General features: G+C 41.2%; 1 protein-coding gene across 2 annotated transcripts in view; it reads left to right on the forward strand.

Moving 5' to 3' along the window:
- The window catches only part of LOC145987597 (glycosyltransferase 25 family member), a 575,666-nt gene extending 561,823 nt beyond the window's left edge, over positions 1–13,843 (forward strand). For both annotated transcript variants that reach the window (XM_083121956.1, XM_083121957.1), the window contains one exon: positions 12,952–13,843. In XM_083121956.1, coding sequence (XP_082978082.1) covers positions 12,952–13,111 — 160 coding nt within the window. In that variant the 3' untranslated portion in view covers positions 13,112–13,843. The remainder of the gene's footprint in view (positions 1–12,951) is intronic.
- The last annotated feature ends 315 nt before the right edge of the window (positions 13,844–14,158 follow it).

A 14,158-nucleotide genomic window follows, 5' to 3' on the forward strand; every position in this document is an offset into this window, starting at 1 on the left:
GCAAGTTTTTTCCCCAGTATGGACGTGTACAATGTCTATATTTGCGTGCGATGACGTGTAACCGGTCAAACGAATGTATCACTTCAATGTGCAGTCACGTGAAGTGCAGAACGACAGTGTTGCAATATGCAGATATTAAACACCAGAACAAGAACAATGTCTATATTATGATGCGTACTGTAGGCTGTGGAAAAGCTAATGTGCAAGATACTGGAGTCATCAAACAGTTGGACTGCAACTGCAAGTTACAAGACTATGGACAAGTAACAGGCGATTAGTCCGCGACAAACATGAACCTTATAAAGTGATTTACTAAACTTCACAAAATTAAATGTATTACATTTTTTGCTTATACGTATTATAAAATATTAGAAAAAAACTCGTATTGCTCGTTTTTAACATCGGGAAGTTAGTTTTTATTTCATGTTATATATAATATATACCCGTCGTTGTATTCAACTTATCTGAAGCCAAAAACTGTAAGTGAGTTTCCGAAATATTACGAGTTTCAAATCAGTTTCTGTGATGCCACAGGACTAGTCCAGTATAATCAACATTTAACACAGCGCATTGTAAAAGCGTAATATTTAGTTTTCTGACCTAATCGTCCTTTCTATTAATTCAGAATGTTGACTTCACCTCCATGAACATTTGAAAATACGTAAATGACAGTGATAAGTGTTAAACCCAAACTTTACAGTTCTGCATAATCTACCTTTATTTTTCAAATTGTATCAAACTGTATCAAACATTTGAATCTTTCTGTAAATCCTTGAAAAAATTCTCAGTTAATTGCTATGTAATAAAAACTTACGTGTTCGAGTTCCGTATTCAAGATAATTTTTGAAAATTTGACGTACAGGAGGATTGGGAAAGAGAAAGATTGGAATTCGTTTTAAATAAGATTGCAAACTTTGAAAACTCAATTCTCGTTTGTAATGTGCAGAAATTTTTAATTTTCGATAAATATGGTAAATATTTGGCTGCACAAGTTACCGTGGTCATAGGTTGGAGTTTTTTAAAGCATTTTTTCTCATTAAAGATTTTGCGTGCACACACACGTTCAGGCCAATAGTGAGAGTGTACAAATATGCAACGAACTTAACTAGTCTACTCTAACCTACTTGAAACGCCTGGATTCTAAGAATACCAAACTTAAATGACCTAACCCACTAATTCAAGCCTATGGAAAGGGATTTACGATCACACGGAAAATGAAACTGGTTGAGAATATTAATTAAAGCAACATATTTTAATAAATTCAAAGCCGAAAGCAAAAGAACAGAGGAGGGCTCATGTACGTATTGTACAATCAGAAGAAGATTGTGATTGTTAAGGCATTTTTTGTTCTAAAATCCCTTTAATATTCCTTATCGCTAGTCAAGCCACGTAATGGTAAAAATCAATAGACAATTCTTGATGCAAGTTGTTTTTCAGTACAAGACATAAGTTTTAAGAATATCAGCCAGTGTTTCATTAATTCCTAACAACGATCATTTACTTCCAACTGGCATAGACGTGTGCCGAAATTATGTCAGGTAAAATAGATGTAGTATGTATAATGAAAATATAATCGCAATGTAATCTAATCTTGGACAAAATTTCGAATTCGAGAGTAGTAATTAATCCATTGAGAATTTTTATATTTTAAGTTGTTCCAAGTTCACTTTACGCACATATGAGCTGGATCTAGAATTTAAAGTGGGATCCGAAGCACTTGAACCACAGGAACAGCTTTGTTACTCTTCCATGCAGAACATTAATGAATTTTTTTTAAAAAAAAAAATAGCTTACACGAAATTCATCCCAGTAAACAACGGATTGACCCTACCTCTATACTTCTAATAACCTTGATCTTATGTGTATGCCAGTTCCATAATTCGGATTCAAAAATTCACCAATTTTGTATGATTGGCATGTAATCGACAGCAAGATTTCTTTTCTTTAGTGAAGGCTTAGCTTCACGTTGCAGTCTACCCTGTATAAGTGAAACACCAGAGCTTCTGTCATGGCAGCCGATCTGCTTGAACATGCTCGTGTGTTTTCTGATGAACGATATTAGGACCAAATGGCATAGTTATGTTCTCATTTCGGTACACAAATGCCGTGAATTAAACTAGATGCCAAGCAATTCATAGCTCAAGCAGGAACTACGTAAACGCTATCTCGGTCGGTGGTTGGCCACGTCCTGTCGAGAGAAAGTGCTGGAACCTGTAAGGGGAGCCGATGGCAATTCAGCCGCCATCAAAACAGTGGGAGAACTGCTTTGTTCTACGTCATTCTCCACTTAACGTTATGGAATGAACCATACTCGAAGCACTTTACGGATCACTATGCCTGTGCAGCCTTAGTTTCAGGCATGACATTGCCTTCTTCGCTGTCCACTCCCTCCACTCGTTCTTGTCTCCACCCAATCTCTTCATTTCTCTGTGTCTTTCCCTTCTCCTTCCACGTCCTCAACTCCTTTGTATCCTCACCCAATCTTCTCCGTATCTGCCTTCTTCTTTGTCCAATCTTTTCTAAATATCCTCGTAGCTGATTTGTGATCTGCCTCTTGTCTTCCAATCTGCTATATTTTCTCCCGCGACCTGTTTTGTCTTTCATATCTAATCTCTTCTGTATACATAATGAAAACTTTTTTTTGTCTTTCTTGTAATATTTTGGATTGGTATTCTAGTTTTCGCCCCTATTCTTTAATTTCTCACTGTTTCTTCGTGTCTTCCTTCTACTCCACTGACGCAGTCTCTCTCTCCTTCAATAATTTTGCCTTTATTCTTGTCTGTGGTGGTCGGCTCTATACTGTGTAGTACATGGTGCAGTGATTTATCCGCACACCTCTGTCAGCCCCAAAATTCCCTTAAATTTTCACAAAGGCTCAATTTATGCTCAATTTGGCTCTAAATTTGCCGTAACAAACCCCTAGACAGGAATTTACACCCCAGATGGAAAGTTCTGGGCAAGCTCCTGGTGTAGTGAATCGAAAAAAGACCGTCGTCGTTGATTGGACTTGTAAGTTAATAGGGTGGCTACTCACCGGGAATTCCTTTAATCCCGAGAATTCTGCGTGAATTATTGGCTCGGAAATTATGCGTGATTTTTCTCCATAGACGTGAAAAATTGCAACTTTTATTAATACAAGTCTCAACGATTTTATACATATTTATAAATGTTTCACAGTTTAGCTTTTATTTTTATCGAGGAAGGAAAAGAAAACCTGGCTGCGTGGAAAATAAAACAGAATTCTCTCAATCCCTTTACTTTGTTGATGTCCTTTGCAGAACAATCTATCTCACAGACGGAAGATTAGTGAAAGATATGATATCTTGAAGTTTATTAGTTAAATTTGAGTTTGAAATATTTACACAATTAACTTTTTTTTGTATATTACTATATTTCGTAAAATTCGTGACTTGTGTTTGTAGATGTATTTCGAATCTGAGTATGTGAAATGGCAAATATAAACTCCGAACCTTAAATTACATATTTTAAATACGTGCACCGTTTAATTGAATTAGAATTGAATCACACAGACCCTTTATATATTTTTAATATATTTGTATGTGTATGGGTGGTGAGGGGCGGTAATACATAAGATTGAAACAGAGAAAACATCTGTTTGTGCCCTTGAATTTTTGGAAAGTTCGCCTTACTGGAGGTACAGCGCCTTGAATAACGTAGTGTGCAAAACGACCCAAGAAATTGGTTCCCCAGACGGATGAGAAACATAGATGGCAGTGCGATCAATGTCGGTGCTAATTTTCTTATGAAAGTAATGCGGCTTTGTTAGTTTTTGGAATATATTATGTAGATTTGTTTGTATTGAAAGGCGGTACGTGAATTGATGGAAACAGTTATATTTGTGGAGTGATTTGCAGTCACGAAATGACATTAATTTGTAAAGAAAAGTAAAATAAAATTAATAAATAAATAGCATGCGTAACACAACAAGAAACATCGCAAAGTGATTCCGGACGTCAGGTGTTGGATTGTGTACTAGAGTGTTATTTTTCTATGTTATTAGAATATAAATAGTATCCTGAGAGAGATTTCATACCGAGGAGACAAACCACAAGTGTCGCTTGGAAGCGAGCAGTCCGTAATCAATGCAGCCTTTCGAACAGTAGGGACACAAGCTCTGACTGCACCGTATCCTCAAGGAGATTTTACACCAAAGCGACACGCGACAAACGATACGAGGATTTCACACCAAAGCGACACGGGTCCTGCTGCGCAATCTCCCTAAAGCGAGACACTCATTGCATCGCGCATGCGCGAACAACAAACCACGGCAACATGTTGCAAGCTATTGAGGAAATGGCCCAGTTTGAGCGACGCAGAAGCGACAAAGCGACACGTGTGGCTTATCGTGTCGCCTAGATCTGTTGTTGTAATGTGCGGTTTGTCGTGTCGTCTATCTGTTGTTCGCACAATTAGCAGCGAACGCTTGCAAATAGACTGAAGGCACCATGTCGCTTGTCACTAATTGGGAACTCCCCCTGTAGCGCGGCGCTTCTGTCTGAGCACCCTTTCTTTAAGGAGCTTTCCGACCGAAGTAACAAGTAGCACGCGGATACGCCATATGAACGTGTCGTTTGCTGTTTGGACCCTCATGTGCAATGAATGCTATTTTACAGTCTGGAAGTGTGTGTCACTAGTGTGACAGAGTGAACATCCCGTGTCGCTTGTCCCATTGGTTTGGAAGTTTCCTTACACTCATGTCGATGACACTAAGAAAGTTTTGTGGGGTTACCCTTGTCGTTTCATGGAATCATCATTATCATCATCGCCGCGATTAGTTTAAAGCGGAAAAAGAGAGGCAGTAAATATCAAAATGCTTCAGTGTGTAGCTATATCTTTACAAGAAATGATGATGATGATAATAATAATGAACCTAATTCGTACCCAAATTTTAGTTGCCAAGAGCATTCCACGCGTATTTTTTCTCCCGTATTATTAACGAAAGTATGACGATAACAGGACGTGGTCGACTGTCTAGAATGTTCGTTAATATCTTCGCGACCACTGTACCAAATATCATAGCAATTATCACATTCACAGAAATGCTTCATGTAAAAGAATCAGTCGTTGCAGCGAAAACTACAATTACTTCCATTATAAGCAGACGAATACCAAGCACCGGATCCAACACCAGCGCCTCTAGCGGTATCATTTTCGAGTGGAACCAGCCGGAGCGCGCAGAACTGTGCCGTTTTCCACAGTTATTCAAGGCGCTGTACGATGGCTGTACTGGAGGCGAGAAACGTAATTGGGGCCAGTGCCAACGGAAGCTGCTTTGTAATAACGTGGCCACCTCCGTTCCTCCAGGACACGCGAGAGAACCTTCGGCCGTCTTCAGACAAGTCAGCCGTATCGCGAAAGGATTCGATTCCTCGGGAACTCTGGGACTTTCCGAGAGGAAAATGGATGGAGGTGTTTCGAGAGGGACTTTCCCTTCGCCGATTCTCGATGCGGTCGGTGGACCGTGCGGTGATTGCGACTGGGAAAGTAATGCGCATACAATGAAGAATAGTGTCGCTCGGGATTTGTAGGCGTGTGGTACGTATACTCTGTCCCGGGAATATGTGGAGCAAGGCCGCGCATATCGGTAGAGTTGGCGGAGTTTGGTTCGGAGGGAAGCAGTGAGAGTTTTTACAAATGGCATTCACTACCCCTCTCATTGGCCGAGCCCTTTTGAGTCCCTTGCGCAGACTTGTTTACGTTCGCTCGCTCCAGAGATTCCGGGGATAGAATGTACCTCTTCCACTTGTATAGATTCTGTGGTTGGAGAAAAGTGACTGCTTCGCTCTGCTCACTCCCCTCCCCTCCTGCCCTTGCTCCAGAGGTTTACGGGATGGAGTGTAGTCGGGAAGGGAATGCAAAAAATTCGATATATATTAGGCGCATCCAGAAATTAAGTTTCCCTGGGGTCGTGCACAAAAAGGAAACATTATTGCATTCAATACAGCACTTGTCCAGTTACTTGTCAACATAATTCCCGCCGGAATTCAGGCACTTGTCATAGCGTGGGACCAACTTCTGTATACCTGCGTCGTAGAAGTCTGCCGCCTGGACGCCGAACCACTGTGTGACCTCTTCGAAGATGTGAAAATGTTGACCGGACAGGAACTTTTTCAGGTGCAAGAACAGGTCGTAATCACTGGGAGCGAGATCCGGGCTGTACGATGGATGATTCTCCAATATGCGCTGCTGCACCTTCTCCGCAAGCTCGTCCATAACGGCCGAGGGCGGCCCACTGCACTCGTCGTCATGCACATTTTGCCGGCCTTCAGTAAATGTCCTGCACCAACGACGCACCATCTGCTTGTTCATGACGTCTGGCCCATACATCTGACTATGAATTTCGATCGGCTGTATGTTTTGTGCGTTCAAGAACTTGATCACCGAACAAACTTAGCACGCGGCGGTAGATGGAATAAGAGCCGCCATGTTTCTTCGCTGCCGCGACGCTACTGAGGACTTTCGGGAAGCGTCTTCTAGGACATTCACTAGCCAGGGCATGTGCCTCCCACGCATGCACAAAACCGGTTTCAATACGCATGGCCTGCCACCTGTGGGCGAGTTTTAAACTTACTTTCTGGATGCGCCTAATACTTGCCTGTGATTTTATAACCGTTAGAATCACGTAAAATGTGCAATTTGTCAATTTCAAACAAAGTGTATTTTTTGTTATGGGACAACTATATTGGAGCCACAAACAAAATAAAAAAAAAAGCGCGCACCCGCGATTCCTGTGCACCGTACTTCCTCTAGGAGAGGAGGGGGAGAGTGGACCATGCTTCCTTATATCCCGAGCTGAACGGAAGAAGGGAGAGCTGCGCGGGGACTTTTCGTCCAAGGTTTTTTCCCTTGTGGTCGCTCTATACGAGGGTCATTTCTAAAGTTTCGCACGATGCGCATGCGCGATCATTTAGGTGGTCATACAGTTCTCAGATTCTTGTCGCTTCTTACCCACTCTTCAGTCTCAGTGGCTGTTTTCTCTTAGAAGTCCGTCTCACTGAGCTAGAGTTGAACCAAATATCATACTTTCTGTCCCGCTGGGTTGCTGGGTTTGTCAACTAGAAAGTGTTCTATTTCGATATTGACTTCTTGGTTCGGAGCAGCCAATGAGAACACATTTCATTCACGCTGTAACCTGCATGTTTTCCACTATACAGCACAGTTGACGACTGTGACATTCACGAGGATACACGAGTGATGATTCTATGTAGAACAACACTAGCAAAGGAACACCCATGCTCACGCCAAGACTCGAACCTGGAACCGTCGGCCACACTGGGGTGACAGTGACTGGTGAAGTGCAGGTGAATTTGGAAAGAAGAAGTAAAGAAAAATGGCATACACGCAGGGAAGATCCTACTACCATTAATACCTTTACCACAATCCGCTACTTTTCCATGGACACACTGGCATGCTGCGTTGGGATTGTCATAGGGAAGTACAGGGTGCGGCAATGATGCGGGCGATTTTGCTCCACTCAATGTACCTAATTTAGTTGTTGCGTCAGATATAATACGTGACTACCGCCATCCCTCCCCCCCCCCCCCTTTTACCATTCAGTTCTGATGGAGTGGAACAGAGCACAGCGCGTATTCGCTGTAAAAACGTATTACAAAATCAACGGGGATATTTCTTGCTCAGCCACATCACCCTATCTGTCCGCGTGTGATTATTTTGTCTGGGGTGTTTGAAATCAAAAGTCTTCCAACCAACCCCCACGCCCCTCAATGAATTGAAATATTGGATCCGGCAAGAGATGGCTCGAATTCCTACCCAAAAGCAGGCAGTGTGTGTGGAACAAAATGGATATCATCTTATTAATGCTATTTTCAAATAAATAAAAATATAAGGATTGCATCTGTATGTTCTTTTATTTCTTCTTCAATGAATAAAGTAGTTCATTTTGCCTTAATTACGTATGTTTTGTGTATTATTTTATCTTAAGTGCGGAGTGTTTAAAATCGACAGATCATTGTCGCACCCTGTATTATAAGTAACATGGAAAAGTATCACCACCGAACATTTATAAGCATGCTGAGTCTGATCACTGACGGCTCCTGGTATTGACGTCTGCTGTATCTCTCCCATAAAGAAGCCGGTCGCCCGCGAGCAGCGCTCCTTTCAGGAGTCAGATTACTGGAGCCCTTCCAATTCATCGTCGTGATGCCTTGCATTGAGAGGACGTCGATCGGTGAATGGAATGAGGCTGAGCACCATCATGTTGAAAAATCACGGCAGTTCCGGTTTTTCTATACGCTTCTCTCTCTTTGCCGGTAACTCGTGGAAAGACCCGTCCTTGCATATCGAGATGGATGTTGCCTCCGGTGGAAGAAAGGCTTAAGAACCACGCATCAACAAGTCTCGATTTTCGTGAAATGATCAGTTATCATGAATGGCAGCTGTTTTGCTGTAATATGTCTACTGAAGTCGCAACTGGTATTTTATAACGTTCAGCTTTGAGTGTTTAAATTGCTGACATTTCAATGACGCACGAAGCTTTCCCCGATGGCGTAGTTGTAACGCTGTCACTTTGTAATCGAGAAGTTCCGGGTTCCATTCCTGGTGGAGGTACTGTGCACAGTGGGCCGAATCCCACTTCAAAACAGTTTTTTTTCACATTCGAGTTACCGATATTGACATTTATTAACAGACAGATCGTTCGTCTTTTTCAGTGCCCCGATAGAATAATATTGTTGGAATAATGTCCATGATGTTGGAAATGTTGTTAGTATGGGGTTATTACGCTAGTAATGAAATACTAGGTTTGGCAAGTCGAATCTTTTGGCTACATTAGGAGAAAATCCATATTTGTTTTCAGAGGAATTGGTTTTTTTATGGATGCATAACATAGATGGTACTGAAAGCGGGAATAAAGTTCATTTCCCCCCTTTTTCAATGTATCCATATTCATGAATGCATTTTGATATCCATGTTTTTTTTTTCGCTAACATCTCTATAGACGTGATTTGTCCTTTTTCTGCAGGCAAACCAATGTACCAGCACCGTTAAACAAAAATAGAAGCGTTTTGTCTGGACTGAAAACCCATTTCACAATTTTTAAAAGACGAACAAAACAGTTCCAGTGCAATCAGCAGTTGGCCCCGAAACGTTAAAACTAAAGATCCAGTACAAATAATAATAAAGTTTTATTTCTATTTTACGTCGCTATTCTACCTGCTTAGACTAATCATGACGGCGAGAGTGAATGTCGAATAGATTACGAAGACGCCGAAAAAAGTGTGGCAAGGGAAGATTTAAGTTATTTTTATGCTCAGATAAGCTTATCGGAACTGGACCTACAGTAGGATTATAAACACCGTGGAATCGAACCCCGAATCAGTGGATTGCAGGGCGACAGAGTTACTGTTATTCTATCGGAGTGGTCCATGGTAAAGATTGGATAAAAAGATCAAAATAACAGTGTGAATATTTTCAGTTTGTGCGTCTTAAATGCATGTTAAGTGGTTAGCGAATTTCGACTCACCCTGTTGAATTAGAATAAACACTCTTGCACCGGTCCCCTGTGTTCGATGCGTGTATCATTTGCACAGATGCAAGGTACACAGAATGACGCAATTACTGTCTTCATGACATCACTGCAACCGAAGTCAATTGGCAACCCCAGTTCGGGGGAGGGGATTCGGCATTGCTCGCATTGTGACTAGCTGTAATAGCGTTAATCAAGTAGCTATGCTGCAAAGGTTTCATCAAGATCCTAATATAGATCCCCTAATCCCAGGGGGAGAGAGACTTCCTACTTTATGCAGGAAGCCTCATTTTTTTATCTGTGTATTTTCCTTCTTTCATCCTCATATTCTTCCAAGGATTCGATCGCCAGTGGAGACACGCAGTGATTCGGATCCAACGTTAAACTGTACGTCCAGTCCCGTTTAGCCTGCCTGTGCATAATTTGGTCTCGAAAACAAACTTTATTCATTTGTCCTGCTACTTGGCAAATTCCCGTCCTACTTTTCTTCGATCCGCAATGGGAAGAAAATATAAGGATTAGAAATTGGTTTTCAAATTGGTGACTGGGCCTAGTTTAAATTGGAATCCGAACCACTATGTGCCTCCACCGGGTATTGAAGCCCAGGCCCGTTGATTACAAGGCGGCGACGCTACCACTTCGCCATTGGGGAGGCAACAAACCTTTGGTATTTAACACAAGAATGGGAAAATGTAGCAATAGTAATAATATAGGTCATATGTCGGAAAATATTTGAAAATATCGAAATTATGTGTAAAAATAATTAAAATATACATATTGTGTGCCGAACAGTAATTTATGTTAAAACGTTGAAAATAGTTATTTCGGATATTACTAGCCACAATTCGCAAAGATAATTCAAAATGTCATTGATTTTAATATCACATGAAGATATTGATGAAACTCTTCCCTGCTATAGCTCTCGTCCAATCTTACGACGTGCGCTCTACATGCTGGCAAGAGAAGTGGGGAGCGGGGAATACGCAGCAGACCAACCAGACAACGGCGGTGCCGCCGAGAGTTACGACGTGGCGGAAGGAAGTAGTACGCGCACCTCGTTCTATAGGCTGCTGCTGGATTGGTCGCTTTCCCGCTCTCAAAAGCTATAATAACCGTGATTTTTGAAGCAGAACTCACGTGAATATGTTTCTCCCACCCTAGAGCCCGCCGCAACCTTTCTTACAGGAATATTATTTTGAAAGTCATCAGACGTTCAGCTCTAACCTGCACCATGAAAGTTCGACGATTTTCCTCCGAGCATACTTCAGTAGACTTCAAACCGATGCAGTTGAACTGCTCATGCTACGACGTTTCATAATCATCACGATATGAGTCTTGAGGGTCGCGCGTCTTGTGGAAAGTACCCGGATCTTCCTTTGAAGTGGCCGAATCATCTTCTCTCGAGGAGGAATCCTTTGGAATATCCTTTCAAAGGTTTCGCTACCTGCTCTCAAAGGCTCATCCAAGGCCTTCTTGTCCTCCTTGATCTGGGTCTCTCCTCAGATCTTCCGCTCACACGGGATGAAATCTGATCACGGGTCTGTTTTTAACCGTGATTTCTCTGTTGCTTAGATGTAAGATTTTTCCCCGCAATGTTTCATCTCCATGATCTCCAAGGCGCTTTTTATAATTACGAGATTTTCTCGGAACGTCGAAATGTTTCGGAGCTTTCTGGAACTAACGTCACTCGCATCTTCAGAGATTCAAGTGTAACAGGCAGGGTCGTGCACTAAAGTTTTCTTGAAATATAGACTTCGAAGTGTCATCCCCCCCAGAAGAGAATAACCCATGGCGCGAAAGCCCTCGATGGGCCTTGGTCTATCTCCCGACTGCCAGTCTCCCTCCCACGATCCTACCTAGAGGTGTGGAGTTCTTCAACCAGTAATGGGGTGACGTGGGGTCAGCACGTCGAACCCCCAGCCGTTATAGATTTCCCAGACCGGATTACGCTATTCACTCGTAGCTCCCCAATTTTCTCACGGTGGTGGGTTACCAACGATCCTATACACAGGCCGATAACACAGAGACTGAACCCAAGCGGACTCGAACCCATGCCATCCCGCAGTCGGAGTCCAAAGCACAGTGCCTTATACAGCACCGCCACGGAGGAGGACCACAAGAGAATGCTTGATCCTTTTTTGTTTTTGCCTTGTAAATAAGTGTAAAGCTTGAAATTTGTTCAATTTACTTTCCGAGAAGGTTGTATCTTAGAGACAACTTGTAGACATTCCTCCTGTTCTCCAAATATTCTCGCTCTACGAACACAAAATTGGAGCATTCTTCTTGTTGCCGTGATCTGACCTGTTCCCATATTCGATTTGTGGACCTCCCCGTAGTGGTATCGTCGTCGCGTTGTAATCAAGGGGTCCCAGGTTCGATACCGGTGGAGGAGATAGTGGTTCTGATTTCACTTTAAACTGTAGGCCCAGTCCATCAGTGCATAAAATGGACTTAAAAACAAACTCAAACAATCGATTTCTTTTGGTCTACTGGAAACATCTTGGAAAACGATAATCAATTTCAGGATGATGTTCGACAGTTGTTTGAATAAGCCATTGTGTGATATATCTTAATGTTCACTTGTAGTTTTTCGAAATAATAATATGTATTTATCTCCTCTGAGAAGAGAGAATGTGAAAACACATGCAGGTGTACACATACACAAACATATATTGAAGATATTCCCCACATACAAAACACACCGACACACATATCCTTCTTTTTCACACGTGAATCAAGCAAGAAAGCAATGCAGGAAAGTCGATGGGTTTCAATCCTGGAATATGGAAAATTTGCTTAATTATTATCTGTAATTATTTGTATTACCTTCCCCTCTGTGTTTCGGGTTACTTTCTGTTGATTTTCCATTTCCCCTTCATTACTCTCCTCTTTGCCGTTTATTTTTTTACAATTTTTTAACCTCTGTTTTCCCCCTCTGTAGTGCTTCTTTTATTTATTATACTGACCAACTTTATTTATTCTCTCTTTCTGGATTTTTTCCTCTCACTCAGTCACTCGTTTATTTCCTGTTCTTCTCTCTCTCTGCACCGTTCTTTCTCAATGTGTGTATGTGTGTGAGTGAGAGAGAGAGAGAGAGAGAGAGAGAGAGAGAGAGAGAGAGAGAGAGAGAGAGAGAGAGAGAGAGCACAGCTCGTAACCTGAGTTGGATTTATTTTATATTTTCTCTTAAACAATTCTCATTAATAATAATAATAACATAAATAATTTTAAGGGCTTCGACTTTGGAGTACCTTTTTCTAGACTACCATTTTTTTTCTCAGTATTTCTATGCATTGATATTGACTGAGGGAGTTCTTAGTCAACTTATGAGAGAACATGATGAACAATTAATTTAGACTGCTTGTGCACACTTCAGTGCAAAAAAAAAAAAAAAAAAAAAAAAAAAGTTGAATTTGAACGCTGAATATGCGGCTTGTCTCCCACAGAACCACATGGAAAGGCTACTTCCCCCGGAGGGACCTCGTGGCGCTCTCGGCTGCCCCTCTGCTCGTCTACCCTACCCACTACACGGGCGAGGATGGCTACATCAGCGATACCGAAGATTCATCGGTGATCAAGGGCCAGAAGGAGAAGCAGGAACTCTGAGATCGTCCACCAAGAGAGAGGGAATCTGTGGGCAGACATCCGATGAACCCCACTGGGGACTTCGAGAACTATTTATTTTTTTGTAATGTGTTGAAGAAAACGATATCTGAAAACAGTGCGTCCTGCAAGGACCTATTCTTGTTAACTTTTAGGAGCTTCTGAAGACAATATTTTATAGTTCTAATGCTAACTGCGCCAGTCAGTGATTGATGCCAAAGTATTTAGGAGATATTTTAATGTGACCATATTTACTGAGAGACTATATATCACAACGTGCCATGTAATTTTAGATGATTACCACATGCGTTATTTTGTTAAATTTAGCCCTAATATTTTACATATTTTGTGTTTGATAGATGTCCTTAACTGTTGATTAGTGCCAATTTTAACCGAGCTGCCACTGACGAGTCTCTGAAGAAATGTACGTCGTAGTATAATTCATAAACTGATATAAGAAACATTTTCTGAAGAGGATGTTGAGAATTTCAAGTGTTTCTAAAATAGCTGTAGAATGTAGGTCTAAATTGATTAAACAATTTTGTGTTTCAAGCCGCTATTTTTATCTTCGAATTTACCTGTATAGGTATATTTTTTTGTGGAATGCAGGCTATGAAATATCATAAATATTACATTTCACAATGTTTAAATCATCTTTAATATCACCATTTATATTTGAGAGATTACATGGTTTAATCGCTACAAATACGGTTTTATTGTTACTATTGTATTAACTTCTATTTAGGATTGTACAATAATTCATTTATTAAGTCGTCCTTCCTACTACCACACCTCATTTTACATTTGATGTTCGCGTAATACAAGTGTGATGAACTATAGGAACAAATTTGTATTTAACCCAAATGAAAATTTCATTTAGTTGGATTCATAAGAAAATAGCTGGTAATCAGAGCACAGTCATCAAAATGCTGTGGAAAACTGCAGTAGTACTTTAGGGGAAAAAAGAAAAACGATATCACTATCTCCAAATACATGTGTATGGCCCTCCCTTTTCTAGTATTTCCTCTTCAGATAATGGTTTCTTTCTGG

This window comes from Lepisma saccharinum, chromosome 5 (genome assembly GCF_977018435.1).
Source record: "Lepisma saccharinum chromosome 5, izLepSacc3.1, whole genome shotgun sequence".
NCBI lineage: Eukaryota > Metazoa > Arthropoda > Insecta > Zygentoma > Lepismatidae > Lepisma > Lepisma saccharinum.